The sequence below is a fragment of the Plodia interpunctella genome, chromosome 14 (genome assembly GCF_027563975.2).
Source record: "Plodia interpunctella isolate USDA-ARS_2022_Savannah chromosome 14, ilPloInte3.2, whole genome shotgun sequence".
Lineage (NCBI taxonomy): Eukaryota > Metazoa > Arthropoda > Insecta > Lepidoptera > Pyralidae > Plodia > Plodia interpunctella.
In genome coordinates this window covers 1-12,500 of record NC_071307.1, presented here as the reverse complement: position 1 = coordinate 12,500, position 12,500 = coordinate 1, and the positions used below count along the sequence as shown (strand labels likewise).

Below are 12,500 nucleotides of genomic sequence, written 5' to 3'. Positions count from 1 at the left end.
TCAGCGATTTGGACGACGCGCTCTCCCCATAATCCAGGGTGACCCTCCTGTCGGTGAAGTAACTTTGGATGAGTTTATATAGATTTCTGGGGCATCGTATGTGGTGTAATCGCTGGAATAAGGCAGGCCACCAGGCGTTGTCGAAAGCGGCCTTTATATCGAGAGATATCGCTATGACCTGTCGCTTTTTCTCTTTGGCCGTTTTTACTATTTTCAGGGCCCGCTCAAGCGCGTCCACCGTCGATGTTTGGGGTCTGAAGCCGAATTGGGTTTTGTTCAGAGATTCCTCTTGTTCCGATTTATGCTCTAGCCTTTTGATGATCAGTTTTTCCAGGATTTTCCCGAAAACTGCAATGAGTCCGATCGGGCGGTACGAGCTGAGTTGTTCTGCCGGTTTATTTGGTTTTGGAATTATTTTAACCACCGCCTGTTTCCATATTTTGGGGAAGTAGCCTAATTCCAGACTTCTGTTGTAAAGTTCCGTGAAGAATTGGGGGATGGCGTCAAAGGCTTGTGCGCAGATGTCTGAGGTTAGATGGTCGGCTCCGGGGGCTTTTTTGGGATTGGTGTGGCTTAGGCACTCCCTTATCTCGTCGGTGGTGAAGAGTATGTCGTCTGGTGTGTTAGGTGGGTTTCTTGTGGTGTCTCGCAGGTGTTGCTGGCGTGCTGTCAGATCGGGAGTGTCGTCAGGATAGAAGTGGTTTAGCAGTGCGGTTGCGGTGTCGTTGGTGTTGTCAGTGTAGGTTTTGTCAATTTTTAGAGTTTGTGGTGGTTTCCTTAGGGGTGCATCCTTTATGAGGCGGTTTGTGATGGCCCAGACGTCCTCTTTCCCCTGCGCGTCGCAGAACTGTCTGAAGTGTTCGGTGGATTGTTTTGAGATGGCTTTGGCGTAGTTTCGCTTTGCCTCTGTGTATTCTTTGATGATGTTGTCGAGAGGTTTGTTGGCCTTTTTCAGGTTGTGGAGACGATGGTGTAGTCGGATGCAATTTTTCTTTTGTGATTCCAGCTCTTCTGACCACCATGGGTTGAAATATTTAGGTTTTTGCTTTCTGTGGAAGACTCTGTTGCAGACGTTTTGTATGGCTGTGGTTAGTTGATTTACCGTTTGGTCTAGGTCGGTTTCGGTGAGGGTGGAGAAGTCTGTGTGGGTGACAAGATGTTCGGTGGCTGATTGTATTTGTGTGCGGAAGTCTGTCCAGTCCGCTCTGTAAGTGGAGTATTTGAAAGTGGTCGATTTAGCAGTTTTTCCGATGTTGTGAGTTGGGGTTATTTTGAAAGTAATCCCGTTGTGGTCGGATGAAGGGCAGATCGCGCGGTCCACAAGCCAGTCCTCCAGCCTGTCTATGAGGTTTTGTGACGCATATGTGACATCCACTATTGACGAGCAGAGGTTGCCGTGTCTTATGGCCTCAAACGTGGGCTCATTGCCGGTGTTGCAAACAGCCATATCGTTTGAGGCCATAAGTGTGCAAATTTCCTCCCCCCGATCATTGTCCTGTGTCTCCCCCCACTCCCGGTGGCTGCCGTTGACATCGCCGCCCACTATCCGCAGCGAGGATCTGGTAGTCCTTAGGAAATGGTCTAGCTTGTGTATCGTGGAGTGTTTGTCTATGTCGGGTTCGACGTAAATGGAGACTACGTTTAAAGATTTTGATCCTAGTTTGACACGGACGACGGCCAGATTCGCTGAGGACAGCTGCGTGACCCCGACCGCAGCCACAGTGGCTTTGGTCACCACGCACGCCTTGACGCGGGAGCCGTTGGGAAACTGGAATGCGTTCATGTCTGGGGGAGGCCTCATCTCGAGGTGAGGGCCTACATATGGTTCTGAGATGAGAGCAATGTCAGAGTTGCTGTTGCGAAAGTTGATGAAGAATTCTTGTTGCGCTATGTAGCAGCGGTTGAGGTTGCATTGTGTTAACTCTATTCGTTTAATAACCATAGTCGGTGGAGTCGCTAAGGGCTGTCATGGCTTTGATGATTTTAGGGCACTTTTTGGAGTCAAGGGCAGAGTGACCGGTGGATTTGTCGTTTGACCGTTTGCAATTAAAGCAGTTTAGTTGTGATGCATCTGATTTGTGAGCGCAGTTTGAGATGTGGTGGGCCGAGGAGCCACAGTGCGCGCACGGATAGAATTCCGCCGAGCACTTATTGCCGGTGTGGCCGAATTGGAGGCATTTGCGGCACTGCACGAATCGACTGAAGTCCTCGACGTGCACGCGCTGGTGCTCCACATTGGCCCGGCCCGCCTCGACTAGCATTCGACGGACAGCTGGCGCAACTTCTAAAACAGCATTGTAGAGCTTCTCGTTCCGATTCTTCAGTGCGAAGCAGAAGCGAATGTCTGCGGCGCTCACTTGGTTCTGTCCGCTCACCACCTCCACCAGCTCTTCCTTTCGTAGTTGGGTGTTAATGCCCTTCAAGATGATAAGCGGTTTCCGAAGTTTGCTTTCCTCGGCAACCACCCCGGGGAGCTTGTTTACTTTCGCCATGACGTCATCCCGCTGCGCCACGGTTTCGAAGTCAACCTTCACCATATTATTGCGCAGAGGGCGCACGTTGGTGGGGGCGAAAGTGGTGTCCCTAAACCTGACATTCTTACGCCACTCGTCAAGGACGTCAGGCCGTCGGGCCCCGGTCTCTTTGGCCTTGATGACCAGCGAAGGGAGGGTGCGCTTAGGTGGTGGGGGAGGTGGCGGCGGGGGGGTGCGTTTGGGTGGCGGGGGTGTTGAAGCAACAGCCGCGAAGGACCTCAGGGCTGGAGCCGGAGGTGACGCGAGGACGGGCGCTTGGGCCTTGAACTCGTCCCGGATACTCTCCCTGATTGCCAGAAGGATAGTATCCGAGACGGGCTTGGGGAGCTCCGTCTGCTGCGCCTTCTCCACCGAGCCCATGATGCCCCTCGCGAGCTCTTGGATGCGCTTTTTGTTTGCGCTGGTGACGCTCTTGCCCTCACTTATTTTGGTGATAATTTCTTTGGCCGCTTCTATGATGTTGGATAGAGCAGCTTGGAGGTGAGTATCCGGGGTTGAGGTGGGTGCGGTGGGTGCGGCGGGTGCGGCGAGTGCGGCGGGTGCGACGGGTGCGGCGGGTGCGACGGGTGCGGGTACGACGAGTGTGACGGGTGTCGCAGTGGATGGAACTTGGGTGGGGGGTGAATACAATAAAGGTGGAGTAGGTGTGACTGGGGGCGAAAGCGATTCCCAGTGGTCCGGGACGGCCATTACAGTCACGTCATGGTCAATCGACCTGGGTGACGCTTGGCTGCTGGGAGGGGGTGAAAGCGAAATTCTCCCCCTAGATGGAGATGGGGGAGGCGTGCGCAGATCCTGGCTAGGGGATGATTCCCGGATTGAAGCCAGCCTAGAGGAGGCGCGCGGGGAAAGAGAATGCGAACGTCCCGCTCTGGAGGTAGAGGGTTGCGGTGAGGGGCTTTGCTGCGTGATAATGTCCGCAGGAGTTTCGGGGATGCGGGGGAGGTTCCTGTCTGGGGGGCGAGTATTGGCCGCCTTACGCGGTGGTGAATGGGCTAGGACCATGTTGTCTTAGATCGGAGAAGTGTTTAGAAGAAAGTATGAAAAAATTTAGAATATCGTCTATGTAAGTAAAAGTTGAGGAGGCGAGGGAGAACAACAGAAGAAAGAATAACAATATACAGTAATTTTCCGAAGTAGAGGACGGGTAGAACTAGCAAAGTAATCCTAAACTATTGTTATTAAGGGGGCTGTTAATTTAGGTGACAATTTTTGGCCCTAGGTGGCGGTAAAAGCGAAGTAGATCTGGGTATGGGGTGTCCCAAGTGAATTCCCTTTTACAACCTGAACACAATTGGGTGGGTGTGGTGGGCGAAAATTTCAAAATTGGGTGGTCCTATCGAGACGTGTGAGGCGTCAAAAGATGCGCCTCCGTTAGCCTGATAAGATGGTGTAACAAGCTAGCGAGGGTCCGATAGAAAAAATTTGGAAAAAAGGGGAAAAAGTGTGATTTTATTAAAATTTGTATGAAAAATTTCTATGTTACAGGTGAGAATGCAAGAAAACTGCAACGGAATGCGACGAAACTTCACAGGGAGCCGGGAGACAGGTAAGTAAACAGAACTACAAACAAAGACGATCAAGGGATAGCGAGAAAAAATTTTAGAGAGTTATATGAGTGTTAGCGCCTAAGTATGGCGTTCACGGAAACTAAATGAATTTTTTAAAGAGAAATTATGGAGAAATCTGCACTGAAAACACTTGTTATATCGAAGGATACACGAGATGCACTAAAGAGAAAATTCGCTGGGATGTAGGGGAACAAATAGGTATATGGTTAGGTTAGGTTAGGTTAGGTTAGGTTAGGTTAGGTTAGGTTAGGTTAGGTTAGGTTAGGTTAGGTTAGGTTAGGTTAGGTTCGGTTAGGTTAGGTTAGGTTAGGTTAGGTTAGGTTAGGTTAGGTTAGGTTAGGTTAGGTTAGGTTAGGTTAGGTTAGGTTAGGTTAGGTTAGGTTAGGTTAGGTTAGGTTAGGTTAGGTTAGGTTAGGTTAGGTTAGGTTAGGTTAGGTTAGGTTAGGTTAGGTTAGGTTAGGTTAGGTTAGGTTAGGTTAGGTTAGGTTAGGTTAGGTTAGGTTAGGTTAGGTTAGGTTAGGTTAGGTTAGGTTAGGTTAGGTTAGGTTAGGTTAGGTTAGGTTAGGTTAGGTTAGGTTAGGTTAGGTTAGGTTAGGTTAGGTTAGGTTAGGTTAGGTTAGGTTAGGTTAGGTTAGGTTAGGTTAGGTTAGGTTAGGTTAGGTTAGGTTAGGTTAGGTTAGGTTAGGTTAGGTTAGGTTAGGTTAGGTTAGGTTAGGTTAGGTTAGGTTAGGTTAGGTTAGGTTAGGTTAGGTTAGGTTAGGTTAGGTTAGGTTAGGTTAGGTTAGGTTAGGTTAGGTTAGGTTAGGTTAGGTTAGGTTAGGTTAGGTTAGGTTAGGTTAGGTTAGGTTAGGTTAGGTTAGGTTAGGTTAGGTTAGGTTAGGTTAGGTTAGGTTAGGTTAGGTTAGGTTAGGTTAGGTTAGGTTAGGTTAGGTTAGGTTAGGTTAGGTTAGGTTAGGTTAGGTTAGGTTAGGTTAGGTTAGGTTAGGTTAGGTTAGGTTAGGTTAGGTTAGGTTAGGTTAGGTTAGGTTAGGTTAGGTTAGGTTAGGTTAGGTTAGGTTAGGTTAGGTTAGGTTAGGTTAGGTTAGGTTAGGTTAGGTTAGGTTAGGTTAGGTTAGGTTAGGTTAGGTTAGGTTAGGTTAGGTTAGGTTAGGTTAGGTTAGGTTAGGTTAGGTTAGGTTAGGTTAGGTTAGGTTAGGTTAGGTTAGGTTAGGTTAGGTTAGGTTAGGTTAGGTTAGGTTAGGTTAGGTTAGGTTAGGTTAGGTTAGGTTAGGTTAGGTTAGGTTAGGTTAGGTTAGGTTAGGTTAGGTTAGGTTAGGTTAGGTTAGGTTAGGTTAGGTTAGGTTAGGTTAGGTTAGGTTAGGTTAGGTTAGGTTAGGTTAGGTTAGGTTAGGTTAGGTTAGGTTAGGTTAGGTTAGGTTAGGTTAGGTTAGGTTAGGTTAGGTTAGGTTAGGTTAGGTTAGGTTAGGTTAGGTTAGGTTAGGTTAGGTTAGGTTAGGTTAGGTTAGGTTAGGTTAGGTTAGGTTAGGTTAGGTTAGGTTAGGTTAGGTTAGGTTAGGTTAGGTTAGGTTAGGTTAGGTTAGGTTAGGTTAGGTTAGGTTAGGTTAGGTTAGGTTAGGTTAGGTTAGGTTAGGTTAGGTTAGGTTAGGTTAGGTTAGGTTAGGTTAGGTTAGGTTAGGTTAGGTTAGGTTAGGTTAGGTTAGGTTAGGTTAGGTTAGGTTAGGTTAGGTTAGGTTAGGTTAGGTTAGGTTAGGTTAGGTTAGGTTAGGTTAGGTTAGGTTAGGTTAGGTTAGGTTAGGTTAGGTTAGGTTAGGTTAGGTTAGGTTAGGTTAGGTTAGGTTAGGTTAGGTTAGGTTAGGTTAGGTTAGGTTAGGTTAGGTTAGGTTAGGTTAGGTTAGGTTAGGTTAGGTTAGGTTAGGTTAGGTTAGGTTAGGTTAGGTTAGGTTAGGTTAGGTTAGGTTAGGTTAGGTTAGGTTAGGTTAGGTTAGGTTAGGTTAGGTTAGGTTAGGTTAGGTTAGGTTAGGTTAGGTTAGGTTAGGTTAGGTTAGGTTAGGTTAGGTTAGGTTAGGTTAGGTTAGGTTAGGTTAGGTTAGGTTAGGTTAGGTTAGGTTAGGTTAGGTTAGGTTAGGTTAGGTTAGGTTAGGTTAGGTTAGGTTAGGTTAGGTTAGGTTAGGTTAGGTTAGGTTAGGTTAGGTTAGGTTAGGTTAGGTTAGGTTAGGTTAGGTTAGGTTAGGTTAGGTTAGGTTAGGTTAGGTTAGGTTAGGTTAGGTTAGGTTAGGTTAGGTTAGGTTAGGTTAGGTTAGGTTAGGTTAGGTTAGGTTAGGTTAGGTTAGGTTAGGTTAGGTTAGGTTAGGTTAGGTTAGGTTAGGTTAGGTTAGGTTAGGTTAGGTTAGGTTAGGTTAGGTTAGGTTAGGTTAGGTTAGGTTAGGTTAGGTTAGGTTAGGTTAGGTTAGGTTAGGTTAGGTTAGGTTAGGTTAGGTTAGGTTAGGTTAGGTTAGGTTAGGTTAGGTTAGGTTAGGTTAGGTTAGGTTAGGTTAGGTTAGGTTGGGGTGCTAAGTGCGGGAAACCTCCTCGAGTGCCCATTCCCTTGAACGTTTACCTCTCTCTCTTAATCCTCTTGGATTCGGTTAGAGCGGTGGCTGACAAGGGATTTGGGACGGTGCACCCTGGGCGGCAGCCAACAACTCTCCGTTATGCGGGGTCTTGTTGGTTGTTGGCCAATATCCCGCTAACCAGCCACTCTCTCCTGTCTGAACAATCAGACAGTGAGCAGCAGATGTGGCTTGCGCGGCGTTCAGGTCTTGGACGTGGACCTGCGTCGGGCAACTCGTTACCCCAAATACTGGGGCCGAGGGTGCTGTGCTATTAAAAGCCAGCGCCGCGAGGAAGAAAACCTCATCAAAAATAACCCCAATCCCAAGGTCTAGCGTGCCGATGGGATGAATGGCGGGGGGGGAACCCCGTCCCGAGCGCTCACATGAGTGTAGGAGGAGTCAGGGACCTCACCCTGATCAAAAAAGGAAAATATGAAATGGCGAGTGACAAAAACTATTTACCCCAGGAGGGTACCAGCTTCGCTGGAGAATCCCTCTCTGCATCTTCGGATGTGGACAGCCTCACCGTATCTGGGGGGGGCATCAACCGCCATAGGGACGCAAGTCCCTCTCAACAATCAGTCCAGACGGACTCTGACAACGACAGCGACTCTAGTCTCCCAGAGGCTTTGCTGAACGAGGAGAACAGAGGTGGCAGGGGTAGTGCTCCCCTGAAAAGGAAAGCACCGGAAGTATCAGGAGCTATGGAACGAGGTCCTAAAATCAACACCGCCATCAGGGGCCGGCCTCGCACACCAGGTATGCGGCGCACACAAGGCGCAACTGAAGGCCGTAAACGCGCCACTGTAGTGGACGAGCACTTGGGGGTGGTCCGGGCTGCTGCCAACAGGGTGCTCGAAGAAGCCGATAAGTCCGGAAACCTCAAAGGGACGGTGTGGCGGGCCATGAAAGAGTCCTGCCAACAAATATTGGAAGCTGCCGAGAAAATCGAGGCCCAACAGGTGGAATCGGAAGCAGTTCGAATACTCACAGCGGACAATAAAAGGATGAGGGAACAGCTAGAACTTCTACAGAAGGAAACAAAGGCGCTCCGTACGGCCTACTCCGAAAAGGCGGCTGCGCCTTTAACCTCAGGGACGGGAATCACAAGGACCGAAATCCAAGAAGTCCTTGCGGACTTTAAGGAATCCTTAGAAAGGGACCTGTTTCTGAGATTGGGGGGCATGGTTACGGATCGGCTTAAGGAGGCTGAAAAAAGGGGCATTCTTGCTCCCGAGCCGATTATGCGCCCGCCCCTTACGACAGATAAGAGGCCAAATGAGGTTGAACGCCAAAACCATGAAGAGGAACGGCCAACAACACTAATGTCATCCGCAAGACCTGGACCAGCGGCGCGAAATACAACCCGTCGTAGGCCACAGCCGCAGGAGGAAGAGCCACAGCCTGGCCCCTCTCAGACAACTGAAGCTCCTCTGACCAACCAGGAGAAGGAAGGATGGGCCACTGTGGTGAAAAAGAAAAAAGGCAAGAGGGGAAAAGGCAAGGGGCACGGAAAAAATTCCCCCCCTGACAAGCTGAAACCCACCCAAGCCCAGGTCCGAACCCCCGGGGTGTCTGCGAAGCCGCCACCTAAGAAAATGTTCACCCCACCAAAGTCGTCGGCGGTGGTGGTAACCCTACGGCCGGAATCCAAAATGGATTACAAATCAGTTATGGCCAGGGTCACCACCCTTAAGCTACCGTCCATTGGGGTGGACCACGTGGCGGTAAGGAGAACTGCTACCGGGGCTCGCATTATTGAGATCCCCGGAGCTCACAGTGCGGTCTCCGCTGACACCCTGGCCGAAAAATTAAGGGAGATGGTGGGCGATGAAGCCCAAATATCACGGCCATATAAAACGGCACAAATAAAAATTTATGGCTTCGATGAGTCAGTGACCCAGGAGTCCCTAAAGGAAGCTGCAGCTGAAGCTGGAAACTGTCCACCGGGACAGATAAGGGTTGGCGCTATTCGCACGGCACCTGACCAGACCGGGGCGTCTATTCTAACTTGCCCTGTAGCAGCCGCCAACAATTTGATCAAAGCCGGACGCCTACTGGTCGGATGGTCGGCCGCCAAAATCAAGGGGCTCGAGGCCCTGCCCATGCGATGCTTCCGCTGCATGGGCTTGGGCCACACTAGGGCCCTCTGTCCGTCTCCGGTGGACAGATCCAATGTGTGCCACCGATGCGGCCAAACGGGCCACATGACGGTGGAATGTAGCGCCAAGGAGCCATGGTGTGCCGTGTGCCACGCCGCAAAGCTCCCGGCGGGGCACGTAATGGGGGGAAAGGCCTGCAACCCCCCACGCACCAGGGGTAAGACGGCCCTGGCTACGAGGGAGGTCTCGGAGGGTCGACTAATGGAACATTAATGCCAACACGACCCTCCCACCACCTGGAAGTTCTGCAGGCCAATGTCAACCACTGCGCCCGTGCCCAAGACCTCCTAGTCCAGCACGTGGCGGAGTGGGGCATTGGCGCTGCCATAGTGTCGGAACCCTATTACGTCCCCCCGCTTTCCAACTGGGCTGGCGACACTGAGGGGCTGGTGGCGGTTACTGCTCCCCAAATCGGAAACCACCCACCTCTCTCGAAAATTGTGAGTGGTAGAGGTTACGTGGCGGTGAGATGGGGAGTTATCGCAATAATTGCTGCATACTTCTCCCCCAACGAGCCGCTTCGTGACTTCGAAGACCTCCTTGAGAGAGTGGGTAGGACGATCGGGAGCATAGCGCCGACACCTGTCATGCTGATGGGAGACCTCAACGCGAAACACACGGCATGGGGTTCTCCCGTCGCCAGCCCAAGGGGGGAAGCCCTCTATGACTGGGCGGTGGGAGTGGGGCTTGAAGTCCTAAACCGGGGCAACGCCGCTACCTGTGTGCGGCGGAACGGGGAGTCGATAGTTGATGTGACGTTTGCGACCCCGGCCATTGCCGCGCGGGTGGCGAATTGGCGTGTCCTGGAGGATGTCGAGACCCTCTCCGACCATTTATATATAAGGACGACGGTCTCCAACATGCCCTGTTCCCAAATGCCCGGTCGGGACGAGGGGGGGCGGCAAGGGTTCCCCAGGTGGAATATGGCAAGTCTCGACAGGGACCTGGCTGAAGAGGCTGCCATGATTATCGAATGGAGAGAACCCACACCAAGCCGGTCCCTTGGTGTGGAGGAAAGGGCAATAGGCTTTCGCGTGTCACTCACTGAGGTGTGTGACGCATCCATGAGGAGGTCCGGCCCGTTGCCTGCAAAGGCGCGGGTTCACTGGTGGTCGGAGGACATTGCTGAACTCCGACGTCTCAGTAACCGCGCCCGTCGTAACTACACCCGATGCAGGCGGCGACGGAACTGGGTAGCTGGAGAGGAGGAGCGACTCCATGCTGCCCTCCAGGAGGCTAAAAAATCCCTGTCGATGGCAATCACTAAGGCTAAGGAGGAAGCCCACGAGGCGTTTCTGGCCACACTCGACAGGGACCCGTGGGGGAGGCCATATAGGGTAGTGCGCAACAAGATGCGCCACGCCCCCCCCACAGCCTCCTTAGAGCCGGATCTCCTTAATAGGATTGTCGAAGGCCTATTCCCAACGGCCCAAACATTCGTTCCTCCGAGAATGTCGGCCCCCGAGCGGGAGTCCATCACGACGGAAGTGCCACCGGTGACGACTGAGGAATTTGACCAGGGAGTAGCGCGCCTAATGGCCTGCAAAAAGGCCCCTGGCCCAGATGGCGTCCCTGGTCTGGTTCTACCGGTGGCCTTAAAACACCTGGGGAGCCGTCTCAGACAGCTCTTTGATGACTGTTTGTCATCAGGACGGTTCCCCAAACCGTGGAAGGAGGGCAAGCTCTGCCTACTCAGGAAGGAGAGCCGGCCCGAGGACTCCCCCTCGGGGTGGAGGCCCCTACTGATGCTGGATGAAACCGGGAAAATGCTAGAACGCATTGTGGCCAACCGGATCATCCAGCATCTGGAAAATGTCGGGCCCAACGTGTCGCACCGCCAGTACGGATTCAGAAAAGGGCGGTCGACCGTTGACGCGATAGGGGCCCTCCGAATATTCTCGGAGGACGCAATGGAACGGAAGGGAGGGGCCGTGGGTGTCTCGCTGGACATAGCGAATGCCTTCGGCTCCCTCCCATATGAGGTAATAGAGGAGGCACTCAAATACCATGGGGTGCCCCTCTACCTCAGGAACCTCGTAGGGCACTACCTTACTGAGAGGGTGGTGCTCTACGAGGACAGAGAAGGCGTAAAATCCAAGGCGATGACCTGCGGTGTTCCCCAGGGGTCTGTTCTAGGGCCTCTGCTATGGAACATCGGCTTCGACTGGGCCATCCGCGGGGCCCTGCTCCCCCGGATGACTGTCATCTGCTATGCAGATGACACGATGGTGGCCATCTGGGGAGAGAAGCTGGAAAGCACCCTCAGGGCAGCCGCAGTCGCAGCAGACCTGATGGTCACCCGCGTCAGGCTGCTGGGGCTCAGGGTGGCCCTCAACAAGTGTGAGGTCATCGCCTTCGGAAGCAGGGGATGGAAGCCGCCTGAGGGCGCGTCCATATCCATCGGTGGGGAACGAGTCCAGGTGAAACCGCATATCAAGTACCTAGGTATCATCCTGGACTCACGCTGGAACTTCCGGGAGCACTTCAAACGACTGGCTCCCCGGATAGTCGGTGCTGCGTCGGCCATGGGCCGGCTGCTGCCCAATGTTGGAGGGCCCAGTGCCCCGTGCCGCAAGCTATATGCGGGTGTAACCCGAAGCATGGCATTGTACGGGGCACCAATCTGGGCAGATAGGCTCTCCAAAGCCAACGTGGCCCAGCTGCGGAGGCCACAGAGAGTGGTGGCCAATCGCATAGCTCGGGCCTACGTAACGGTGGCATGGGCGGCGGCGTGTGCACTGGCTGGCACCCCACCGTGGGATATGGACGCTAAGGTTCAGGCGGAAGTATATTGGGAGCGGGCAAGGAGGCGAGCTGTGGGGGAAAGGCCCGCCCCAAGAGAATTAAGGACTGTCCGTCAGTTGGCCGTAGACAGGTTGAAAGAGCGATGGCGAGTAGAGCTGGAAAACTCCCCGTATGGTGTTCGAACCATCGGGGCGCTCCTCCCATCGCTCGAGGAATGGATGGAAAGAACGTACGGCCAACTGACGTACAGGATGACGCAGGTGATGACCGGACACGGGTGCTTCGGTCATTACCTGCACAGAATAGGAAAGGAGGAAACCCCGGTCTGTCATGAGTGTGGGGAGCCGGATGACACGGCCCAACACACTCTGGCAGACTGCGGGAAATGGACCGAGGAGAGGGTGGCCCTAGCAGTGGCCCTAGGAGGAGGAGGCCTGGATCTCTCGCTGCACAACGTCATCAGCAAGATGTTGAGCGGCGAGGGACGCTGGGATGCAGTATACTCCTTCTGCGAAACGGTAATGTCGCAGAAGGAGGCTGCTGAAAGGGAGCGCGAGGCACGAGCGCATGCCCCTCCCCATCGGCGAGGACGAAGAGGCAGGCGGCGGGCACAATATGCCCGTCGTCTGCTAGGATAGTGCCGTGAGGCAACGCCGGGGGGCGTCGTGGTAGAATGTTCGCGATCCCATGGCGCCCCCAATAACGGCCGGTGCGGAAACGCCGCAGGGGGGTTTAGTGGGTAGTCCGGGCTAGGCCTGGGAGTCCCACACTCCCCGGGAACAGTGTCCCCGGGGGCCGGTGCCTAAATGCATTCCCCCCTGCGAAAACAAAAAAAAAAAAAAAAAAAAAAAAAAAAAAAAAAAAAAAAAAAAAAAGGTTAACTCTCACGAGATGTGT

General features: G+C 52.4%; 1 protein-coding gene across 1 annotated transcript; it reads left to right on the top strand.

Moving 5' to 3' along the window:
• The first annotated feature begins 7,079 nt into the window (after positions 1-7,079).
• On the top strand, positions 7,080-9,071 carry LOC128675609 (uncharacterized). The gene has a single exon (XM_053755127.1). It carries the CDS (start codon positions 7,080-7,082, stop codon positions 9,069-9,071), a length of 1,992 nt encoding a protein of 663 aa, XP_053611102.1.
• The last annotated feature ends 3,429 nt before the right edge of the window (positions 9,072-12,500 follow it).